Below are 25,137 nucleotides of genomic sequence, written 5' to 3' on the forward strand. Positions count from 1 at the left end.
AACCTTCATGGCCCTACACAGAAAGGAGTGGCCAGAGATGGACCATCTGCTAAATGGCCACATTTGCATGCTTCACAGCCGAGTACTTCCACCCAAATCCAGGCCACCTCACAGTACCTTGATCCCTTACAGTATCTTGGATCTCAGGGAGATCAAGGGGACCAGTATGGCCAGGACAAATACTATGACAATGAGGACATCTACATCATGCAGTCACCAGACCATCAAGAGCAGCCAGTGGCTGGCTCTCCGGGTTGACAAACCGCTCCAGTATAATGAAATACTTCTGAAGGCTGCCCAGCCTTTTAAAATGGACACCCAGGAGGCCCAAATTGACAAGGATTTTGTGGAGGACATTCCTGGAGACAAGAAATCCACCACACAATGTATCCCCCCTCCTACAATCTAGCCAAAGGCGTATTTAGCCCTCTCCTTCTTATACCAAACCTTACAAGAGCGGTCAACCCTGCATTGAAAAAATATTCAGGCCAGCCCCACCAACCTTCTGTACATCAGATTAAACCAGATTCCTTGGTTGTCACCACAACAAGGAAAAGGGCAGGTGCACCACTAGCCTCTGCGCAGGCCCCACCTGATAAAGCAAAAAGATCTATACCTTTGGCGGAAAAGTGGCTTCCTCAGCTGCCTACCAAACTAGAATAGCCAACAATACCACCCTCCTGGCTAGCTATGGTTGCCATAAGTGGGACAAGCTGGAACAACGTATCGAGGGAGTACCAGAGCCCCTTAGGCCGGTACTTCTAGAAACTGTGTCAGAAGGCAAGCAGGTGGATAACTGCATTTTAAAAAACAACCTGATGCCGCTGACAATGCAGGCTGCATCATAGCCGAGGGCACATTAATCAGATGCCATGCCTGGCTAAGTCAGTAAGGGTTCCAACTAGAAACACAGGCCACGCTGCTCAACATGCCCATTGAGCCGAATGCCATGTTCAGTAAGGCAGTCGAAGATGCCCTGAAAAGTGCCAAAGAGGAATCTGACACCCTAAAATTTCTTGGGACAACTATCCAACAAAACTTTCATCGAAAGGGGGTCTTTTAACACTAGAAGGTTCTGTGACCAGGGCCCACAACGCTCCTCTGGTTAAAATCAAGGAAGCCAATCACCATCGTGAGGCACCTCATGGGGACAATCCTCCTCCAACTTTCAAAGAGGCTACAGAAGGTCTAGGAGCAGGGGTAGTGCCTCTTCTGCCAGAGGTTCCACGCCACCCAAGCAATGACACTCTACTGCAGGACCCTCGCATGCCACTCCAGTAGGAGGTCGTGTCTCACAATTCACCCAAGCATAGTAGGCGATCACTTTGGACAAGTGGGTGTTGTCCAACATGGCGGGTGGATACTGTATAGAGCTTCTGCAAAGAACATCCAACCACCCGCCAAGACACTGAAAAATGACACCAGAGGCAAGGCGCATATTATTGGAGGAGATGAAAGCCCTGCTGGAAAAGGACGCAATAGATATCGTGCCAGCAAACCAGGTACAAAAGGGTATTTATTCAACATACTTCCTTGTGCCAAATGAAGACCTAACAATGCGCCGTGTACTAGACCGGCTCCCAGCAAACACGTATGTCATGCCTCAAAAATGTTACATGACAACGCAGTAATTCCTCTCTTAAAACAGGGAGATTACATGGCAACATTGGATATGAAAGATGCATACTTTCACATGTCAATGTTCTTAGCGCACAGAAAGTATCTACGCTTTCAAATAGCGGGATAACATTACCAATTCAAGGTGCTCCCTTTCGGCATAGCCTCAGCACCAAGGGTATTCACAAACGTACGAGCAGTGGTAGCGGTGCATCCACGCAGAATTCAATCCCAGTGTACTCTTATCTGGACGACTGGCTGATAACGGGGGAGTCCCCTCGAATTTACAAAGACAACACCAAAAGAACAATAAACCTTCTGTTCCAATTGGGATTCTCCATCAATGAGAACAAATCAAGTCTCGTACCCAGTCAAACAAAACAATTCCTGGGAGCAATCATAAAAACAAAGAAGGGGCTAGTCTACCCCCTCCTCCCCCCAAACGAAAATGTTCTAAACAGGCTGTTGCAATTACCCCAATATCTAGCTGGTCACCTAGCTCCAAACGCACAGCTGAGCATGCGCTCAATGCATGAGTGGTTAGCAAAACAATGGTCTCAGGCAAACTGCCAGTGGGACGATATAGTGGCTGTTTCTCTAACCCTAGTACAGGCTCTTCACTGGGGGCCCAAGGACAACTTGTTAAAAGGAAAACCCGTTCGCAACCCACCAGTTCAAGCGATACTAACTACAGGCCCCTCACTATCCGGATGGGGAGTCATTACCTTCACCATGCAGCTCACGGCCAGTGGACACACACCACAGCCCAAAACCACATCAGCCTTCTAGAACTTCAGGCATTTCTCACAGCTCTGCAAACTTTTCAGCAGCATCTAGTAGGTCAGACAGTGAAAGACCTTACCGACAGCACCACTGCAATGTTTTTCCTAAACAAGCAGGGAGACACACTCTCCAAGTCTGTCCAGGTTATCCCAAAAAATGTGAAATGGGCACTAAAGAGGAACATGTTCCTAATCTCTCAACACTTTCCATGGGAAATCAATGCTCTAGCAGACACTCTGAGCAGAAATCCTCTACCCGAGGAGCACGAGTGGAAACTCGACAGATATTCTAGACAAAATCTTCTCCCTGTGGGGTTATCCTCCTGTAGACTTGTTCACCACAAGCGAAACCGCAAAATGCCCAGACTTTGCATCCAGGTTTCCCCAACCAGAGTCCAAGGGGAACGCCCTGTGGATAAGCTGGTCAGGGAAATGTGCTTGGGGCCCCCGCCCCCGACACCACTCCTCTGCTCCTGGTGCATCTTGTGCACTATCGTGCTAACTACACTAATCCTGATACCCCCCAATGAAGACAACCATGGTTTCCACACCTGCTCAAACTGGCGATGTGCAAACCAAATCAAACTCCTGTGACCCTCCAACATGCTGTCCCAGCACGAGGAGACAACACTCTATCAGTCTATGAACTTGGCAGCCTGGCTCCTGAAGTCCCAGAGTTCGGGCACTTAAACCTTCCTCAAAGGATATCCTAAAGGAGGCATGGCAACCCAACACCAGACACTGTTAATTCAACAAGTGTAAAAGATTTGTGGCATGGTGCTGATCACAATCCTTAAATCCAATTGAATGTTCACCATCTAACATTCTATACTACATGCTGTATCTACTACACTCTGGCCTAGTGTTTAACTTCATCAAGGTACACCTAGCAACCCTGTCCACGTACAACACTTCGCAGAACAAAGTGTTTTGGTGGAAAGTTCCTGTTATCAAGGTTTTCATGGAGGGAGTAAAGAGGCTATACCCTTCCATTTCTAACCCTCCACCAGGTTGGGACTTTAATGTTGTGCTCTCAAATCTCATGTGCCCGCCCTTTGAGCCTATGCACGAAGTTAGCCTAAAACACGTTTAAACTACAAAATTGCCTTTTTGGTAGCCATCACCTCAATAAGACGGATTAGTGAGTTACAAGCATTATCTGTACAATACCATTTATTTGTAATCCACAAGGATAAGGCGGTCCTTAGAGCACATCCTAGATTTTCACCAAAATTCATATTCAAGTTCCATGTCAACCAATCCATTGAACTACCTACTTTTTTCCAAAATCCATTCAACTCCAACTCAGCTGAAAGAAGCCTCTATACATTAGATGTAAGGAGGGCGGTCTTGTACTAACAAAACAAAACCTCTAAGCAAAACACACCAGCATTTTGTTTCTATAGCACCTGGTAGGGAAAGTGATCACATATAAAAATACGCCATCTCCAGATGGATAGTCCATTGCATACAGCTTTGCTATTCACTACCAAAGAAGACCCTTCCTTTCACACCAAGAGCTCATTAGCATTTATTGCAAACGTCACCCCTTAGATGCTATTTGGAAAGCAGCCACTTGGTGTTCCCTACATACATTTAATCAGCATTACTGCATTGACACACGTTCTAAAGCAGATTCACAGGTACTACAAGCGGTGCTAAAACATCTATTTGCTGCTCTTCCTTCTCACAACCCACCTCCTTCTCAAGATACTGCTTGCTAATCTATGCATAGCATCTGATCTAAGCAGATCCACAAGCCTCAGAAGGCATACATTACTCACTGTAATCTTATTTCTGATACTTGTATGCCTCAGAAGGCATACATTACTCACTGTAATCTTATTTCTGATACTTGTATCTGCTTAGATTCACATGCGCCTTCCCTTCCTCCCCTCCTGGAGTCGAAGGTGCATGGATGTTCTTGCTCTATCGCTATTCTTTCTGCTTTATTACAGAACCTCATGTCAGAAACGAAAACTAGCGATAGTAATACTGACACGCCTAGTCGACGTCCCTTTTCGAGTTTCGAAAACAAATGTAATACTCTGACTACCAATAGAAATCGGCCTTTGCATAGCATTTGAATCTAAGCAGATACATGCATCAGAAATACGATTACGGTGAGTAATGTATGATATATATTCTATGGGAGTATGGACAGGAACACCAAGAAAAGCAGAATGTAATTCTGCTTAATTATAGGGGATTCCAGTGGCTGACAATTCCTAGTCTCTCCTGCAGAAAATCCATCAGGTGCTACAGCCTATTCTCGACTATTTATAGTATCTTTGCTCTAATTAATGCCACCTGTGATGTGTAACACAGTGTTAGCTATTCTTGCTTGCGTATGATTTTCACGTATGCACCATAATAGTGTAGTGTTTGTTATTTTCTGCTTCAGCCATTATATTGAGCTATTCAGACATTTTGACGTACTGGATGTTTCCCTGTTTTTGCACATGTGCACTACTACTGCACTCCCATCCGAAAAGGCCTTTGACAAAATTAGTAGTTCCATTTTCGGACTGTGCAGTATATGGGCTATTGGATACCATATGTTATTCACTTTGATGGACTGTGTTTCTCTTCTTTTTTGTCAGGTAATAATTTTTGTAACAAAGTATTATTTTTGTTTACCATAGGGCCACTATGTCAAAACTTAATAACTTTTCGCGTATTGAGCCAACTCTTAATCTCCTGGGTGTGCAGTTTGATCAGAATGTGGCCCAAGCCATCATGTCCGAAAAGCACGGAGCTGCAACCCGACTTCTCTATCAGCTGTACATTGTCCTGCAGAAGAAGAAGAAAGCTGGGCTCACTGGAGTGGCCCTAGAGACCATGAGACCTCATGGACCTGCAAAACTCCAGACCATTCAAACAGAAATATATCGAGAGGTAAACCTTTTCTAAAGATTAATGCACCAATCTCTGTACTCCCAATGCAGTTATTTACATTGTGTTTTGAGCAAAATGTGTGACCCACATGTTTTGTGCCTCAAAAGGATGACGTGCTCTGTCGATGTTATGAACTAGGTGTGTCTTACAAAGCTAATTGGCTATGCCACATTTCATCCTCTTAGTCAACAATACTCAATTCCACCAAATGACGAATTTGGAATCACTTCCTGCCCTTTGCAGTCATTCTAGTCCTGTCCATACTCCCATAGAACCTTTTCCTAATATCTGCGCTGGGTGACTAGGTCTGTGGACGCAAGTGTAAGAAGAGTGTGAAACCCCTCATTGTTTCACTCTCCTGGCTATGCATTAGTCGTCATAGTTTTCCTATTTCTGTAGCTAATTCTTTCATTTCATTTAAAGGATGGTGCTACAACCCATAGATATCTAAGCACTCAACTGAGACCATAAGTAGATCTAAATTTAAAACCAGTGAGTTCGGATTTTTTTCTGAAGGCTAGCAAGTGGAAGAAAATACTGCGAATGCCATTAGGGAGTAAGTTCCATAGTATAATGGTATAAACAGAGCAAGCTTGACCCATAGCAAAGACGCGTCGATATTGGGAGATATTGAAAGAGCACCCGCCTGCAGATTTTGGATTACGAGAAGGGTTGTATTTGATCATATGATCTTTAGTGAAGAGAGGGCAATTTCCATAAAATGCCTTCTGAGTAAAAGAAAGAAGCTTAAAAAAGATACTGTCCATAAATAGCATATGTAATTTTCAGTTGGGGAGACGTTATATGGGAATAGCGTGGAGTATTAGTGACAATGTGGACTACAAAATTTTGGAGTGCCTGCAATGAATTAAGAGTTTATTTGGGTGATCACCATATAAAGTGTTACAGCAATCTAGCTTGTAGCCTACAATGGCTATGGCAATAGTGTCACAGTGGGACTCTGCGAGGAATGGGCGAATTTGGCAAAGTATCATAATATAATATGCAGAGGAACTGATTACTGCATTTATCTGAGATTTCATCGTCAAATTGGCATCGAAGATGTATCCCAATGTTTCGCTTTGTTTTGTAGGCATTGTAAAGCCAGAAAGATGGATGTTAGATATTCTAGATGCTAGATAAGTTAACTGGTTCTTATATGAGACCAATAATAATTCTGTTTTATCTGGGTTTAAATACAGGGAGTTGTTGGCAAACCACTTTTCTATGGTAGGAAAAATGTTTTGTATTTTAGAAATGTTAGCCTGAAGATCATTACCTAGTTTAAAAACATGGTGGATGTCGTAAGTAAAATTTGAAAGCTTATGGTTGCATCACATAAAAGATCATGAAGTGGTTTTAAATAAATGTTAAAAGTAGAGGTGCAAACACAAGCTCCATGGGACGCCCCAGTCAACTGATTTTGTATGCGAGTAGAAATAGCCTATTTTTACTTAGGATGTCCCATTAGTAATAAAGGAGGCAATCCACTGAACAGACTTATTGGAGATAGGGATAACTTGTTTAATGTGCTTGATCACGTTAATATCACCTAAGGCATCAAAGGCAGATGACTAGTGCAGTAACATAAGAAGGGCTGAGTCTCCATCATTGATAATTTTAAGTAAAGCATCTTTGATATTGATATAAGAAAGTCCAGTGCTTCTAGCAGGTCCAAAACCAGCCTTGTGATCACCCAAGAGATTATGCTTCTCTACATATTTACTTAGCTGAGGTGGTAGCGATCTTGTCCAGCACTTTCAGCAAGAAAGGTGCATTAGGAATAGGCCTTTACCTGGAACGTCATTGGGGATCTAAATGGTCCTTTTTTTAATGTATGAGTAATCCATTTCTGTTTTAGTGCCACAGGAACTGTGGCTTTCTTAAAAGAAGAGTAAATTAGGATGGTCATTTAAGGACTCGGGTATTTAGCACAGTCCTGTATAACTGTAGAATAACAAAAGGCGGAGTCACAATAAGTGTTTTAAGCGAGGAAATTATATGGGGTCTATGTGAAATGACCTAATCTTAAAACTCTCAAGTGAAAAAGACCGATTTACAATGACCAATTTAATTTTGATTGTAAAGCTGGCATTGTAAAGGTAAGGTGTGTGTGTGTGTGTGTGTATGTGTGTGTATATATATATATATATATATGTATGTTCGCGGGGGTTTCACCACTTGTTCCTCCTTGCCCCCCACCAGTCCTCCCTGTCCACACCCGTTCTCCTCATCCTCCGCTTCCAGGTCCCGCAGAGCATGTCAGCTCCTGCACGCACTTGTGTGCGGCAGGGGCGTGACAGTTTGATTTAGAAAGACCACTTTGTGCGGTCACTGCGCAGTCTTTCTAAATCGATCTTTATAAAAAGATCTTTTCAATTAGAATGATATTCTGTGCTGTATCATTACATGAAACCTGTGAAAAAGGAATGTCCCAATCACTGGTTTGAAAAACTGCACAATCGCAATCAGTAGATGGAAGGTTGTGCATAAAGTCAGGGATGGTATCGGCATTCTCCAACAGATAGACAGTCAGTTTAGAATGAATATTGGGTATATTATTTCTAAAAAAGATCATGTTGTGTTATGTTACAGAGACTCACCCAAGGGTTTCTTGGCGCTAGGATGTCACCGGATAGGCGAGTGGCCACAGCCAAAGGAGGTGGGTTTTCAGAAAGCGTCTGAATTCCAGATAATTAGTAACCTTTCTCAGTGGAGGTGGAAGAGTGTTCCAAAGTTGGACCTCCGCCATGGAAAAGGAGCGGCCATCCACCCTAGCGCAATGAAAGCTGGAAACTACCACCAACCCAGGTGACTGAGAGCGCAGCGGCCGGCTTGGGGAGTAGCGGACAAATTTGTCCTGAAGAAATTCAGCACCCTGGCCATAAAGGGTGCTATGCACCAAACGGAGCGTCTTAAAGTCAACTTGTTGGGACACCGGCAGCCTGGGTAGAGACTGCAAAATGGGCGAGATGTGAGTTCCATAAGGGGAACCGGTGGCCACTATGTCCGCTAGATTTTGAAGCCGCTGCAGTCGCTGGACCAAGCCCTTAGACTGGGCCAGGTACAGTGAGTTACAATAGTCTAAGCTGCTAAGGACTAGAGCTGCTACCACCAGAAGCCACAGATGAAATAGAAGAAGGGCTAGCACCTTCCGCAGAATCCTCAGATTACAGACGGCAGACACGTGATGAGTCATAGAAAGTGTAGAAGACAGCATGATCCCAGTTTTTTCACCACAGAGACTGGGGTGTTCTGAATGGATTCATGAATGGTGTTACATTTAGTAGGTTAATACATTGATCTCAAAGAAGGCTCCCCAGAACCTGAGGGATAAGCAGGCAAATACTGACAAAAACAGTAGATAGACTTAGAAAATATTTGCAAAAATGTAATTGAATGCAATTCATGCCATCCTTAATAATGTAATACATTTCAATTTAATATTAAAAATAATAAACAATTGACCCTATCTGTCCCTAAATTTAAAATATTACAAAATTCATAACAAAATTGCAACTTCATAGAGTACATTTCCACAATGCATTGTCCGGCTAAATTATACCCTGAAGTACGCACAGTTAGAACTTAATTGTTAAAGTGGGCCAAATTACCATTATTGCTGATTGGAATAGTGGATGTGGTTCAGATGATTGTTCTGCCCAAGATACTCTATACATCTCAACCACCACCACTTCACATCCCCCAAAAAGCTTTTCATCAGACTGAATGGGTTGATTCAGGTCTTCATATGGACCAGGCAAAACTGTAGAATGCCCTGGGAGTTGCTCACAAAACTGTATGACCATGGAGGACTAGCTTTCTCAGACATCTATGTATATTACCTAGCATCTTAAGCAGAGTTTGCAAGTTTTTGTCCGGAATTGTTGATAAACGGCGCATATGCATGTATAGAGCGGTTGCTGGCTAAGCTGTAGTCTTGGCCACAGCGTGGGGGGAATTGGGGATTTCTTGTTCTCCACCACAGGTACAAAACCCATTCTTGTAAACACAGTTTACAGATTTTAATAGGAAATAAGTAGTTGTTTTCTACCTCTTTAGCAACACCGCAATACTCTTGACTATTTGCTGTATAGACCATGTAAGTTAGCAAACTTAATGAAGTGGGAAGATTTGATATGGGTGGTGTTTCTATTACTAGAGAAGGTTTTCTATTAAAACTGCCTAGGTCATCTGCTAATATACTTGCTCACTAGATATTGAGAGCCATTGCAAACGGTGGATGGCAGGGTTTTCCCAAGCCTCTGCAGTAGTCTGATATTGGTAAACTGGCCTTGAAAGCCAATGTATCAACTTAAGTCATTTGTAACATGTATGCAAATAAACAGAAAGGAATGATGCCTGCCCATCTTCCTCTATATAATTCTGAGGCGTAGTCTGCCTATACCATTAGCGGATATGAGCAGTGGCGAGATATATGTGCATTAACCATAAGTATATATCTCAGCCCGAGAGTATGCTTCAAATATACACAGAACCTATCATTCTCCCTATAAACCTGTGGTGTGTGGCATGTTAACCTGGCATAGTTGTGTGCTGAGTGAATGATTCCTAGCTGTCTGTGTGGGGTCAGCTACCTTAGTCATGCCAGAGGGAATGTAGAATGTTTGAGGGGGGATTCTGAGGATGATCGTTGGTGGGTACTTGGAGATGGGAACCTGTGGCAGAAGATGTATTGTCCCTTACACCCATTATATGCCATGTAGATGAAAAGTTATTGACTTAGGTGGCACTTTTCAAGATGTTTCTGTGTCATATGTAAGGTATTGCCTGATCACCACTATTTTTGCATGACACAGGTGTGTCCATCTTTTGTGCAATAGTGTTGCAGTGGTGCGAACAGATGTATTTGGCGGCGTGGAGTATGTGTGCTGCGGATGCTAACATGGATGTATGTTGTGGTCATCGCTCGTGGAGAGCTGATGTGTTGGTGAGTATTTGTGTGTTGTGGCTGGGTGCAGTTGTTTAACACCAGTGGTGATGTCGTATTTGTGCAGTTGTTTAGCACAAGTGCTAGTGTTGTGGTAACTGTGCGGTTATTTGAAGGTGCGTGAGAGTGTTTCTAGAGGGCGTAGTTACACCAGTTATGAGTAGGTGTCGTGAGTATAGCCAGAGTAGGTGTTTTAACCTCCTGTCTGGCCGGTGGCCTAGCAAACGACTGGTTAGGGTGTGGTACTCCCGGGGTGTAGGTTGTTTACCAGGAGTTGAGAGCTTTGTTACCAGGGTGTGGTTTTGGAGTTTATGCACCGGCTAGTAGTAGGTGTTGTTTTAGGAGCTATTGTCTGGGACGAGGCATTAGTGCACTGTTGTGCAGGTTGGTTTGTCATTAGCGGCAGGAGCTAGTGTCAGGAGATATACATGTGTGCACTGCAGTGCAGATGGTTTGGATGTTCCAACGTAGTTTTCTCAATTTTGTAGTCTTGTCCAGATATAGGAGTGACAAAACTGCTTCTGGGTGAGATAGTTTTCTTTTCGCATGCATTGGATATGTGAACCATGTACGTGGGCCTTCTACGTGCTGTCCCTTTGCAGTCACGTTTGTTTCCTATGTGTTCCTTTGCCTTGTGAGTCGCTTTCCTTCCTTTTGTTCTTTTATGTGTTCTTAGGGAGAAATGGGTATGGTTGTGTTGGTCTTCTGGTTTGGGCACGTTTTGGTTTGTGCGTGTTGGTTATGGTATATTCTCAGGTGTAGTTTTGTGTTCTGGACGGGACAGGTTGCTGTTTGTGTTGTTGGTTGCTCCGGTTTGTGGAGCAATGTTTTTTTTCAGATGTTGCAGATCTGAGGCTGGAATGTGGCAGGTTCTGACAGAAGGAGGTTTGTTTCCTATGAGGGTTGTGTGTGTGTGTGTGTGTGTACGTTTACTGCTTCTGTGTAGGCAGGTTGTTGCTCGGCTCACAGCAAGTTGTCCTCAGATGTGGCAAGTCTGAGGCCCTGGGGTGGCAGCTCAGGGCAGGAGGATGAATAGTTTCTTTATCTGTAAGTAACCTGTGTTGTATGACTGGTTGTAGTGTTTGGTTCTGAGTGGTTAGTTGTGCTGTGTCTTAGGGTTGTTCTTCTGTTTCTTTAGGAAGGTAGGTGGGTGGTGTCTGGCATGTTTACCTGGCATGGTTGCGGGCTAAGTGAATGGTTTCTAGCTGTCTGTGTGGGTCAGGTACCTTGGGAATACAAAAGGTAATGTAGAAAGTTGTGTGCAGGGGATTCTGAGGCTGACCGTTGGTGGGAACTTGGAGATGGGACTCTGTAGCAGAAGTATGTATAATACCTTACTCCCATGTAACCCTCCTACTTGAGTTCTAAGCATTAAAGTACATTTCCTTTTTGCACTTAACTGACTCCTGCGTGGTTCCTGCGAGCTGGCTGCTTAACTGAGGTTCCCAGATAGTACAAAACACCAGACTATAAATTCTAAAAGTCTATCGGAAGGCCTGAGATGCAAAATGATAGATGCTTACTTCTATCGACACTATGGGCCTGTCACACTAAAACGTTAACAAGACTGAGTCTGACTTTAGAACCCATGATGACTCGCGGAGCAGGCCACGGATATATGGGATCCGTTTTGTGTATCGCTGAGCAAAACGCTAAATGAAGGCACTTCTCCAAGGCAGACTAGACACATTCAGATGTTTCAGTTCTATAATATTTGCTTTACTTTGATTTGAAACTGCTATAAATATACAAATGTATACTGGGTAAGGTTGCGTTCACCTTCAGCCTGTGTTTTGTCTTGACGTGACTCGCCAGTATGCTGGCAATCATTTCAATATTATTCCTTTATTTTGTTAGCATTTATGTTTTATATTGTTTGTATGATTTTAAATTTGATCAGTAAGAATTTCCATGGTCTTGTAGTATAACATGGTTATGTTTGAATAAAAACATATGTAAAGAAAATATTTTTAGGTGACTCCAAAGGGGATCACCTAAGCTTCCCATTGAGAATGAGCTACGCCCTAGGGACCATCACGGCAGCCTAAAAGCTAGCTGCCATTTGCAGCTCACTTTTGGTCCTGTTTTGCCTTTCCTTTCTCCATCTTTAACGTGCTAGCTGGAGTTGCTTGCCATTGAACTGATGCTTAGTTTTAAGGTGGTATTTGCCATTGAGCTGTTGCTTTTTGTTGCTCTGCTGCTCATCATTAAGGCCATTCGGGTGGTAAAGGCTCTGGACAGGAAGGCGAATCAGACCATTATATCAATAACTACCACTATACTGTGCAGGCAGGGCCCTCGTATGAGCACCCATGAGCTCCCTCCAGGTTGCTGATAGTTTGGAATTAGTTTTTTTACACAGGAGGGGGTCTGTGTGGGTTTTGGGGGGAAAAAAAACAGATGGCCGCTGACATTATAAATAGCAAAGCGAGAAGTCCCTTGTCTATTTCCATGATGGGAGGCTGAGACAATCTGGGACTGGAGGAGACAAACAGGTGTGTGGGATTGGGCTGGAGGGAAACCTAGGGGTGTGGGGAGGGGTGAGAGGAAGGGTGGGGGAAAGCAGAGGTCAGACTAAAACAAGCATTGGAAAGTGCCAACATTTTCGGCGTTTACTCACGTTATTTGCATTTTTTGTTTTTAACTTTGTTTATTCAATGGTCATGGTACAGGCAACACGATACAGAATTATATACAAACATTGTGCAACATTTCGTCTGTAATCAACACATGAAAGAATTCAAACTGTATATCAAATTGGGGTCACGAGCTGTCGCTGTCAGAGATAATTTCACACAGATACATTCTGAACGGGCCCAGATGTCCTTAGGATGGCATGTCGTAGGTACAGAGAGAACAAATTGCTCTTCACAGTCATTGACATAAGTTAGTTCACAAAGCCAATCATTCAGGTTGGGTGCATTTTTAGATTTCCAATACTTTAATATGCATTTCTTAGCTACAGCACATGCAACATTAAACAGCCTTCTTGAGGTCTCAGAAGATTTCCCATTATCGCCAAACAGGTACTTAAGAGGAGCCAGAGAGGATGGAATGTGTACTATATCTTCTATAGCCTCAGCAATGCTACCCCAGAATACCGTAATCACAGGGCATGACCAATACATATAGAAGGCATCCGCCTGCGGCCTTCCGCACTTTATCCACCAGTACCGTCTGTTATGAACTTAGCCATTCTAGCAGGAGTGTAGTGGAATTGATTCAGGATCTTAAACTGAATCGGACGCATTAATGGAGTTCTGAGGAGAAGTATGAGACTGTATCAACCTGTATAACCTGGACACTCTGGGTTTCGTGCCATCATTAGACATGGTGGCTCTTATACATTCATGTGAGTTTGGTTTCTTCGGGAATGATGGCCATCTCTTACGGAATGCAGTTCCCATTCGGCGGTATTGTAGCAACTTCAACTGCTCACCCCATATAGTATTCACAAAATTTCTTTAAGTGACATACTCTGCCACAGGGTTCATATCGCCTATTTTCAATTGCTTGGCAGGGTCCCAAGATCTTTGTAGCATCTCATCGAAGGTAGGGGAGATTCATGGAAAACACAATAGAGGAGCTCCTCGATCATATTGCTCCTGCAAATCTATTTTCCCAAAGGTTTTCGACCATGCACTGACCGTGGTGCTAACGGGGTCAAATGCGCAGGAGTCCCGATGCCTTACACTAAATATAACTGACCTAAGATCAGTGGAAGATGCTACATTTCTCTCTAATGGTATGTGTGCAGCTGTGTCTTCAGGGTCGCACCAATTACTCCTATGTCCCGTCCCCTTTCCTCCATACTTGTGGGACATCTCTCCGTCCTGTGGGACGGGACCGGAGTACTTTGTAAAAAGCATCTCTTTCCTGCGCGGGGCCCGGCACGTGGCCATAACCCCACCCACCTTTGCTCCGTCCCGCGCACCGCCCATCAGTCCTTTTCTCCGCCAAATCGGGGCCGGACGCACTTGCTTCCTTGGAAGATTTTCTTCCCTTTTTTCCTCTCTGGCTCTCGCTAGCATTCATTTACAAGTCTATGTCTTTCAAATTAGACTTTCCAGATTATTCATCGTGTCACCGTCACTTCGCAAAGGCGGATCCCCATCCTCTTTGTTTAGAGTGTTTGGGTCCGGAACACCGTTGGGACTCCTGTTTTTACTGTGACTCCCTTTCGGTCCGGGCACTTCAATGTCGGGTGGAGCGGTGGAAGGAGGTGTTCCGACAAACTCCTCCTTTGCATTTTCAGGTGTTCATCGACGAGAAGAAAAAACACCCGGTAAGTTCTTTACTTTTCAGAGCACCCCGGCCGGGGGATACCTTCCCGGGTTCCTCTCGGTCCGGGAGGGGCGTTGATCGCTCTGTTACTGGGGTTCGCCCTGAGGTGTCCGTTGGGCCTAATAATTCTACCGGAGTTTTCTCCAAGGGTCTGCGTAAGGGGCCTGTGAACACCCAGTTCTACTGAGTCGTGGGGTACCGGAGTTCGCTCTGAGGCCTCTGTCGGCTTCCGTCAAAAACAAAACCGTGGTGCGCCCCGAGGCATTGGCTGGGCTTGTAGTTACTGAACGGATGTTCGAGGCCTGCGCAGATAAGGCTGTTACCGGCCCTGGGTCCGAGGTCCCTCGTACAGAGGCTAAAACTACCAACAGTTCTGAGAGGCTGGACAAGGCTTTGTCGGTGAAAGCGGTTGCTCACCGTTCCCGCTCTTGTGGTGACACCAGATCTGTTAAGGGGGCAAAGAAGCAAAGTTCTTCTTTTACCGGCAGTGCCGAGGTCCTTCCTTCGAAGGCTCAGTTGGCGGTTGGTATGTCACAAAAACATTCCAGGCCTCATAGTACCGGCTCTGCCGAGGTTCCATATATTAAGGCTAAGATTAAGACCCCTGATCCATCGACGGGGACCCCTGCCTCACTTCCTCACATGCCACAGTTTTCCTCAGATGAGGACAAAATGGCGCCCGTTCCCGCCACGACCACTGCGGCCATTTTAAGTGCTACCCCTACAACTACGCCATCGGCTTCTGGTGTAGGGCTCGTTCTCTTGGGTGAACCTAAGGTCCCTTGTGCGCATCCTTACTGGCCGGTTTATGATTGGAACGCCCGGATGCCTCTTCCGCACAATGTTTCGTTGCCCGCGGGGGCGGCTCCCTTTTGATTTATGTGGATACGGTGGAGGGGCCGGTGTGGCACCCGTCCCCGTTACATCCCTGGATTTGTCCACCTCATGAGAGGCCTCCTCAGGTCCTGAAACAATCTCCTGGGGATGCCTTTTTCGGTAAATTTCAAGCGCTTATGCGCACCGACCCCATGAGGGAATATTTCAAAGGGCTTTTCAAGGAGATATGTCCACCTGCGCCTCCGGCTCCACCCGTTCCTCCGGCGCCTCCCTTGCCTGTGGTGCCCCCTCCTGCTCTTCCGCCTTTGCCTCCATTGTCCCCAGTGGACAAGGCAGTGCCTGACACGGCTCAGCAGGGTCCTGACCTGTCAGATGACCCTCAAGGCGATCGGGACAATGAGGACCTTCCCCGCTCTATCGGAGCCTTTCATGACCGGGTACTGGACATGATTGAGTTTCTTAGATGTTCCGGTGCCCGAGGCACCCGCTCCGCAGGAGGGCGTGCTTTCTGGGGCGTTCACCCTGTCTCTCTTGGAGCGTACCGGCCTGTTCCTGCAGAAGGACGTTCTGGCCAAGGTCCGAAGAGTCTGGGAAAAGCCACACTTGGGACTTTTTGTCAATAAAAAGATTGACGCGAGGTACAGGCTGCATTCTTCAGAAGAGGTGGCCCTGTTGTCTTGTCCGCCTCCCTCCTCCACAGTGGAGGATGCGGCCACTTTGCAGTCCAGGCCTGCAGCATCCTCTTTCATGACGGCTACTCCGGTTCTGGGAAAGGAGGACAAGCTCCTCGACTCCCTCGGGAGGAAAATCTTCGCCAACTCGGCCTTGCAGCTCAGGCAGGCCAACGCCGAATTGATATTGGCGGGAGATAACATGCGGATGTGGAAAGGTCTGTCGGAGTTTGAGGAGCACATCCCGGTCGAGAAGTTGGCAGACTTCAAAGGAGGCCTTTCCGATGCCAGGGTTTTGGCCCAGGATCTCCTGGAGGCTGCGGCTCATCACGTAGACACCTCGGCTCGGGGCCTGATGCTTGGGGTTGATACCTCACGGCAGGCGTGGCTGCATGCCACTAAATTTTCTGAGGAAGTGCAAGACAAGGCGTTGGACCTTCCATTCGATGGTAAGGAGCTTTTTCATTCTTCTACCGATGTAGAGCTCACCAAAACCAAGGATAGCACTCAGACGGCTAAATCATTGTCTGTTCTGGTTAAAGCTCCTTTCAAATCCCAGAGACTGTTGTCGCAATGTGACCTTCCTCTGGTTTTAGGGGCTTCCTCGACCACAATTCTCGCAGAGTGGATACTCCTGCGGGAATAACCGCCGAAGACAACAACGCAAGCGGTTTTTTTCCCGCTCCTCTGCCTCCTCATCAGGTTCAGGTGGCACCGCCACCGATAAGCCTGCCAAATGAGGGTTTTCCGTGCTCTCACGAGACCCCGGTGGGAGGACGCATTGCGTCTCATTGGGAGGCGTGGCAGACCATCACAGAAGACAGATGGGTCTTGTCAGTCGCTCGAGCGGGCTTCCGCTTACCTTTATCCCTTACCCCACCCCTCAACCCTCCTTTTCAGCTGTTGGGCTCACCCTCCCTCAAGGCCGAGGTTCAGAAACGTCTGGACCTCAGAGCTGTGGAACCCGTTCCCCTTGAGGAGCGAGGGGAGGGCTTCTACTCCCGGCTGTTTACGGTGCCCAAACCCAACCAGGCTGGCCTGCGCACCATCCTAGACCTTTCCCAGTTCAATCTTTTCCTACCCCAAGAGAATATCAAGATGATCTCGCTCAGCCAAATATGCTCCAGATGGGCGATTGGCTAAGTGTTGTGGATCTTCAGGATGCGTACATGCATATCCTGATTTGGAACCCACACAGGAGATATCTCCGCTTCTCTTTGGGAGAGGAGCACTTCCAGTTTCGGGTGCTTCCTTTTGGCCTCAGCTCGGCGCTGCGTGTCTTCATGAAGATGATGTCGGTGATTGCGGCCTATCTTCGTCTCCAGGGTATCCATGTGTATCCTTATTTGGACGACTGGCTCTTACGCAGCCGTTGTCCGTTGGCAGCAGCGGGCAACCTCCAGTCTCTCCTTCAGCTCCTGTTCCATCTTGGGCCGTCGGTGAACTGGCGGAAATCCTCCATGACGGTCTTGCAGGACCTGATCTTCCTGGGTTTTCGTTGGAACACGATCGACTGCAGAGTGTATCTGACCGGGGACAGAATGGCGGATCTGTTGGCCACGTGTCAGATGTTTGTGCAGTCGGAGAGCATGTCGGCCTGGTGGTTCCAGAGGCTTCTGGGCCTCATGGCCTCGTGTGTACTGGCTCTTCCTCTTGCTCGTCTCAAAATGAGACGGACACAGATGGCTCTTCGGAATTCATGGCGTCAGGCAGAGGATCCTGATTCCATGCAGATAATGATTCCGGATTCCATGAGAGTGGACCTAGATTGGTGGTCTTCTCTCAGCAATCTCTCTGGGGGCGCGGGGTTTCAGGACCCGGTCCCGACGGTGACGATCACAACGGACTCCTCCCTCCAGGTCTCAGACCTCTGGTCTCCTCAGGACAAGCTCCTGCACATAAATCATTTGGAGCTTCTGGCGATCTTCCTAGCGCTCAGAGCGTTCAGACCACTCATTGTCAACAAGGTGGTCCGCATAAGAACGCACAACGTGGTATCAAGTAATTACATAAACAAGCAAGGGGGAACGAAGCCTCCTCACCCCTCGTGGACCTGTACATCAGATTTGGGAGTGGGCCGTGCTTCATGGTGTCTGGCTGCTTGCAGTGCACATCCCGGGCCAGCTGAATGTCACAGCGGATGCCCCCAGCCGGCGGACAGTGGTCAGCTACGAGTGGGAGTTGAAGGCGGAGGTCCTCTCATGGATTTTCTCACGTTGGGGCACACCGGAGGTGGACCTCTTCGCCACAGCGGTGAACAAGAAACTTCCTCAGTATGCCTCCAGAGGGGGTCTGGGAGCCTCCTCTCTGGGGGATGCTCTCGAGATTCCATGGCACAACATGAGAGCTTACGCCTTCCCGCCTCTGCCTCTAGTTCACCAGGCAATTTGGAAGCTGAAGAACTTGGTGAAATGTTCCCTTCTACTGATAGCCCCGTGGTGGCCGGCCAGGTTTTGGTTCTCAGAACTTCAACACCTGTCGGTGTATCCACAGATCTTCTTCACCAAGGGGAACAGATGTGGCACCCCTCCCCATAATCGCTCAGCTTGGCGGCATGGTGCCTGAGTTCAAGTCTTTAGAGCATCTGAGTTTGTCGGCAGATAATATGCGCATTATCCAGGCAGCCAGGAAACCCTCGTCAAGATCTCAATACAGGAGTAAATGGCTCAGGTTCTGTCATTGGTGTTTGGAGAAGAAGTTGTATCCGAAGGTGGCCACGATTGACATGGTGCTGTCCTTCGTGTCCTCTGTAGCAGAGTCAGGGGTTCATGTTCTGTCATGCAGGACTTATCTCTCAGCGGTTTCCGCTTACCTTTCTACAGACCTGTGTTCTTATTCTCTAACTAACCCAGTGGTGAAGAGGCATTTTGCTGGCTTGACATGCCTCTACCCTCCGGTTCGTAATCCGCACCCGCCATGGAACCTAAATGTAGTCCTGATGGTGCTGTGCCATAAACCCTTTGAACCAATGGCTTCGGTAGACCTCAAGTACTTGTCTTGGAAAGTGTCCTTTATGGTCGCTGTTACGTCAGCAAGGAGAGTGAGTGAGCTCCAGGCATTGTTGGTGGAGCATCCTTTCTTGGTCTTTCACAAGGACAAGGTAGTCCTTCGGTCAAACCCGGCTTTTCTACCGAAGGTAGTGACCGAATTCCATCTGAATCAGTCAATCTCCCTTCTGGTCTTTTTTCCGAACCCTGCCTCAGAGGCTGAAAGATTTCTACACTGTCTTGATGTCCGAAGAGCTCTTACGTTCTATCTGGACAGGACTTCCGAGTTTAGGAGTTCTTCTTAACTTTTTATGACCTTCGGTAACCCTCAGGGCAAGCCGGCGTCTAAGGCAACTATTTCCAGGTGGATCGCCGCCTGCCTCACGGAGTCTTTCACCGTCCAAAGGCTGAAACCTCCTAACGGTATCCATGCGCACCTGGTGCGGGGCAAGGCAGCCGCGGTTGCTTTTCAGAAATATGTTCCCTGGGAGTCCATCGCTAGGGCAGCTACTTGGGGCTCCCCATCTGCTTTCTGTAAGCATGACTGTCTCGACATGAGCTCTAGAGCTGACGCTCAGTTTGGTCAGGCTGTGCTGAAGAACCTGTTTCAGTAAGGGGTATTTCCATCCACCCATAGTTCCTGTAAGGAGTGCTTGGGAATCTCCCACAAGTATGGAGGAAAGGGGACGGGACGTAGGAGTATTACCAGGTTACTCACCGTAGTGACCACCTTACTCCTAGTCCATAGTCCCCTTTCCTCCATACGCCTGCCCGCCGTCCCCTCTCATAAGGTTCCTCTCTTATTGCTGATGGGTCTTTAACCCGGCGATAGAAAAGGACCGATGGGCGATGCGCGGGGCGGAACCAAGGTGGGCGGAGTTATGGCCGCGTGCCGTGCCCCGCGCAGGAAAGAGAGGAGGGACACATTTTTGGAAAAAGATTTGGATGCTTTTTACAAAGTGCTCCGGTCCCGTCCCACAGGACGGAGAGATGTCCCAGAAGTATGGAGGAAAGGGGACTATGGACTAGGAGTAAGGTGCCTGGGATGCCAGGTAGTAGAGTTCAAAATCGGGTGCTGCGAGACCCCCGCTTCTATAAGGTTCAGCTTAATTATACCATTATCCTAGCCACACCAGGCCCCCAGACAATTGTTGAAGCTAATGATTTAAGCTTGGTGAAGAAAGCACGTCCTGGCCAGAAGGGAATATTACAAAAGAAATATAACCATTTCGGGAGGACCACCATTTTCAAAAGCGCCACACGTACATAGAGTGAAATTGGGAGTTTTGCCCACAACAGCAGCTTTGTAGATAATGGTTGCAAATATGTGTCATAGTTGTCTGCATACAGGGATTGTCAATCGCATGATACTATAATACCCAAGTAACGGAAATATATCGGTGCCCATTTAAACCCACCTATGTTGGGTGGTTGCGTGGTGATGGCTGTGATGGGAAATCATTCTGATTTGGAATCATTTATTCTATAGCCTGAATAGCGAGAAAATATATGGATGTCCTTCATTATGGGTTCAAGATTGTGTTCGCGTTTCCATACATATAGTAGGGTATCATCGGCATGTAAATATATTCTCTGCGGAGGACCGCTTATTCTAATCCCCTTGTGTCCATGCACCCGCCTATCAAAATCAGCCATGGGCTCGATTGTAAGTGCAAAGAATATTGGGGAGAAGGGCAGCCTTGTCTGGTTCCACTCCTGAGGGAAAATAATGCAGACAGTGTTCGGTTTGTTAGCACTTTTGCACCCGGGTTGGTATACATTATCCATACACAGCTCAGGATATAAGGGCCAATTTCAAAACATCGCAGATACCTCCACGACACTGAGTCAAATGCCTTTTCGGCGTCTAGGGTGGCCACTACTGCCTTCGTGCCTGGATTCACATGTGACATCACTCCGAACAAGCGACTGAGAGTAAATGTCGTCGACCTTGTGGGAATAAAGCCTGACTGATCCGGATGCACCATATTTTTGCGAATATTTTAGCATCAGTATTGATTAATGATAAAGGCCTATATGAGGCCATATCGTGCGGGGGTCGATGAGGTTTAAGTAACATTGTAATAATAGCTTTATGCATCAACTGCGGATATGAGCCACTTCCATAGATTCCTCCCACACTGCTAGTAGGATAGGAGCCAGCTCCTGATGGAATTCCTTATATAATTCGCTCCCCAGGCCATCGGACTCCGGCACCCTCCCAGATTCCAGCAACCGAATGGTGTTAACAATCTCATCCTGTGTTATAGGTTGATCCAGAGTGAGCCTGACTTCGGGTAAAATCGTGGGTAGTTCCAGTGCCGTTAAGCATCTAGAGAGTTCGTCTTCTGTGACCTCATCTCGGTTGGAATAGAGTGTGGAGTAGAATTGTGTGAATGCGTCATTAATGTCTTCATCACGGGTCATGAATGAACCATCTGCCGTTTGAATCCCCGCAATGGAGTTGCGATAATTCTCAGCTATTTACAGGCTAGCAAGTGATCTGCCCTTCACCATATATGCGAGCCCTTGCAGGGGTGGCCATATACAGAACCTCTCTGCCAACTTTTGGAATTCACCTAATAGCTCTTGAATCCGTGCTAGAGTCTCCTCCTTATGTTTTGTGCCATATTTGTTCTCACATTCCCTGAGCTGGGTTTCAATTTGGCCTAATTCTCTTCTAATGCTTTTGAGTAATCCAGAGGTTTTGGCCATAATAATACCCCTAACCCAGACTTTGAATATCTCCCAAAGTACCATATGGATGCAAACTGATCCAACATTAATGGTAAATAATTCTGCAATTTCTGTATGTAGGGCCTCGGTCACACAGGGGTCTCTAATGATTGCAGAGGGCATCCTCCATTGTGGTGCTTGTGGTGGAGAGTCATATAGTACAAGAGTCAGAGAGACAGGGGAATGATCGGAAAGCGTGCGTGGAAGGCTATCGCAACTCTGTACCATATTGGCAATCGAGGTGGTTAATACCCATGAATCTATTCGGGACTCTGAATTGTGAACCGTGGAATAGTATGTGAACTCCTTACTATTTGTGTGAAGTGTTCTCCATATATCCGTGAAGGGTAACTGCAATAGAATTTGATTCAATCCGTTGGTTGCCTTTGTAAGCACTCGTGGGGCATCAAAGGACCGATCTAACGTTATGTTAAGAATAGTATTAAAATCACCCCCAGCATATCCACGATTGTCTGGTAAAATTCTGGTTCTTTAAGTATTAACGAATACAGTTGGGTGTCCAGCTATCTCACGCCACACCAACACATACTATCCCAGAGGGTCAACCCTGCTTCTAATAAACCGGAAACCCACCGAGTTATGGACAAGAGTAAGGACACCCCTAGCCTGCGTGGAATATTCTGTGTAATATCTCAAAGGGCCCCAATTGTGGGCAAAGGAGATGTTTACTTTCTGCAGAGCATACGTCCCCTGCAGCATCAGGATCTGTGGGCTGTGTCTTGACACATATACACTGACTTTCCTTGCCTTGCCCAGGTTGTTGAGGCCCCGGGCATTCCGGGCCATCAACTTAATTTGCAGCCCTTTCCCTCTGGGACACTTACTTGCCATTTACGATAAACTCTGTCAACCAATGTATTATGTGCACATTTCTTACTCATAAAAGTCTTTGCAACGTGACCAGTATTTTCAAAACTTTTAAACTTTTCAATCCACCCCGTCCTTTACTTTACCCACTCCCTTCCCGCCCCAAAAACATATTGACAACCATTCCAGGGAAGCTGTTAACACCACAACACCCAATCACCAACCCAGACCAATCAACCTCTGATTCAGGTTTAAGTTTAGACTGGTTGATGCTTGGACCCATCCTTACACCTGCACCATCATCTCCAACTAGATGATGCCCCCCCCCCTTAACTCTTGGAACTTTCCTGGGGTGCGTATGCTATAGCAACTATGCCAGCCACAAACTCATGCCGCCGCCCGGGCAATTCTTACCCAAATATATTGGTGCTACCCATTTGCTGCGGCTTATAGTGCAAAATATAAAGGATATGACAATCTACATAGTTCAATCTGCCGGATCTCTCCTCTCATTATCTGGCCTAAGGCTTCTGTTCTGGTCTACGTCTCGGTTCCGGGGTGGAATCCGAATAGAAGCCTCAACATAGTTCATAGCTTCAGAAGGATTTTCAGAAAAATGCGCCCAGCAACCATGCTGAATCTGCAGTTTCGCTGGGAAGATAAAAGCATCAAATGTCAAAGCATACGGAATCCGGCGCAGTCCAAGTTGTCTCTTCACCGGATGATATGACCTCCTCTAGGCCTGTACCCCCACTGCAATATCTGTATATTTGTGTGCAGACAGGGTATGCTGGTTGTGTGCTGTCTGCGAGGCTGCTTGGCAGTCTGCACACGCTGTGCGTGCAGTTTGACTCTGCTGCCTGTGCAGTGCTGTGTGTGAGGTGTCTGAGAGGGTGCATCTGCAGGTGCAGTGTCTGTGCTGACTGTAAGGGAGATTCAGTATCACATTTACAGTTGCAATTAAACCATTAACACTCAGAAGGCTGTTTAGAAATAGCACGTTGAGGGATTTATATGATGAAGTTTGATGTTACTGCTCATTAGAGCTATCTCAAAGGGATCCCAGGAGGTTGTGTTTTGGTGGAAAAGGGCAGGAAGTGAATGAGAATGGCCAAAGGGATTAGCATGGCCATGGGCAATCACTGCATGGGTAAATAACCCAACAAACCCCACAAGCTGTGTGTACCTCAGATGTCATCTCCCTCCTTTCTGCTCTCCAATGCAAACTAAAAAGGGTGGCTCAATTGGACATTAAGTTACCTGCAGCTGCTGTAGAGTAGTTTCATCTAACACTTGCCCTACAGTGACCGTTTGACAATTAGCCAGTCTGGGGCGTACCTTGGAAAAGTACCTGCTTTTCCTTCATGCAGTTCCAATATTAATGTTGCAAATCAGGGCTTCTGAACTGTTCAAAGCCACGGAAAAAGGCATGTGCAAAACTTTTTTCCAGTGGACTATTTTTTTTTTTAATGGCAGTCACTGCTGCAAAATGGTGTTGCGTACTATAACATTATTAATGTAGGTAAGTAACACCTTTTGCTTACAGCTACAGGAAGCAAAACTGCCAAATTACAACTATTAAGATTATTGAAGTCATCTGGCAATGGGCCCTGTCAGTCACATACAGCTGAGCGGGAGGGACAAGTTCTCCCGCACAGACTCACAGCCATAACACATTTGTGGCTAGTAACATTCTCTCTTTGTCCATAATTAGTAGCTCAGTGGAACACAGGAGGCAGGAAACCCTGAAATCTGTTGCCCCAGCCCAATGCTAGAAACGTTCAGAGCTATTATCTGCTCCTGTCGTACACACATTGCCAGCAATTATAAGGCAACCCAAACCTGCCCGTGGTCTGACAGCCATCAGAGTATCAAGGTATCGAATGGCGAGAGCTGGCGTGGCATCTCAGCCAGGGCCCGTAACGACTGTTGCCGTTGGTCCGGGGGCATTAAGGCGGCCTTGACAATGCTGAGAAGGATGGCTCGGGGCAAACATGCAGCAAACTCCCTCAGCCACAGAGGCAGGCCTCTCTGTGGGACAATCTGTTTTTAAAGCAGCATTTGACCTAGAAACTGGAAGAATGAGTTTCAAAAAGATTACAAAAGGCATATATCCACGTTCACGCATTCCATTGTGGTCCAAGAAGTGACTAGACTTGTAAATGGAGCTGACGACGGAAAACTCAGCTCAAAATGGAGGAGGCAGCAGGGTAACCCCTGCGGGGTCATGCCGCCAGGACCTGGGACCCTCCCCTGGGGGGTCAAAAGGCGAGGGGCGGAACGGCGCCAAAGGCCTAATGGCCCAAAAGCCCGCGAAGGGCTGAACAAAGGAAAAGGGGCGGGGCCATCAGGATTTAAGCAGGCGGGACCGGGGTGCCAAGCATCTCGCTCCTGCACTGGGACCCGGTCGCCGCCTCGCAGGTGGAAGAAATTTCGTTTTGCAGGACAAGCCCTGCCGTGAGGAAGGATGTCGTTTTCGTTATGTTTCCAGCTCCTTGTTCGTGTGGATGGAAATCGTGGAGTCTGGGGTTCCGGCGTGGAGGTTC

The 25,137-nt window shown here is 46.8% G+C and overlaps 1 protein-coding gene across 3 annotated transcripts in view; it reads left to right on the forward strand.

Annotated features, from left to right (window-relative positions):
• SPEF2 (sperm flagellar 2) overlaps positions 1-25,137 on the forward strand; it is a 1,748,369-nt gene that overhangs the window by 100,381 nt on the left and 1,622,851 nt on the right. For all 3 annotated transcript variants that reach the window (XM_069627121.1, XM_069627123.1, XM_069627122.1), the window contains exon 3: positions 5,045-5,297. In XM_069627121.1, the coding sequence (XP_069483222.1) occupies positions 5,045-5,297 (253 nt within the window). The remainder of the gene's footprint in view (positions 1-5,044; positions 5,298-25,137) is intronic.

Source organism: Ambystoma mexicanum, chromosome 6p (assembly GCF_040938575.1).
Source record: "Ambystoma mexicanum isolate Mex_15411 chromosome 6p, UKY_AmexF1_1, whole genome shotgun sequence".
NCBI lineage: Eukaryota > Metazoa > Chordata > Amphibia > Caudata > Ambystomatidae > Ambystoma > Ambystoma mexicanum.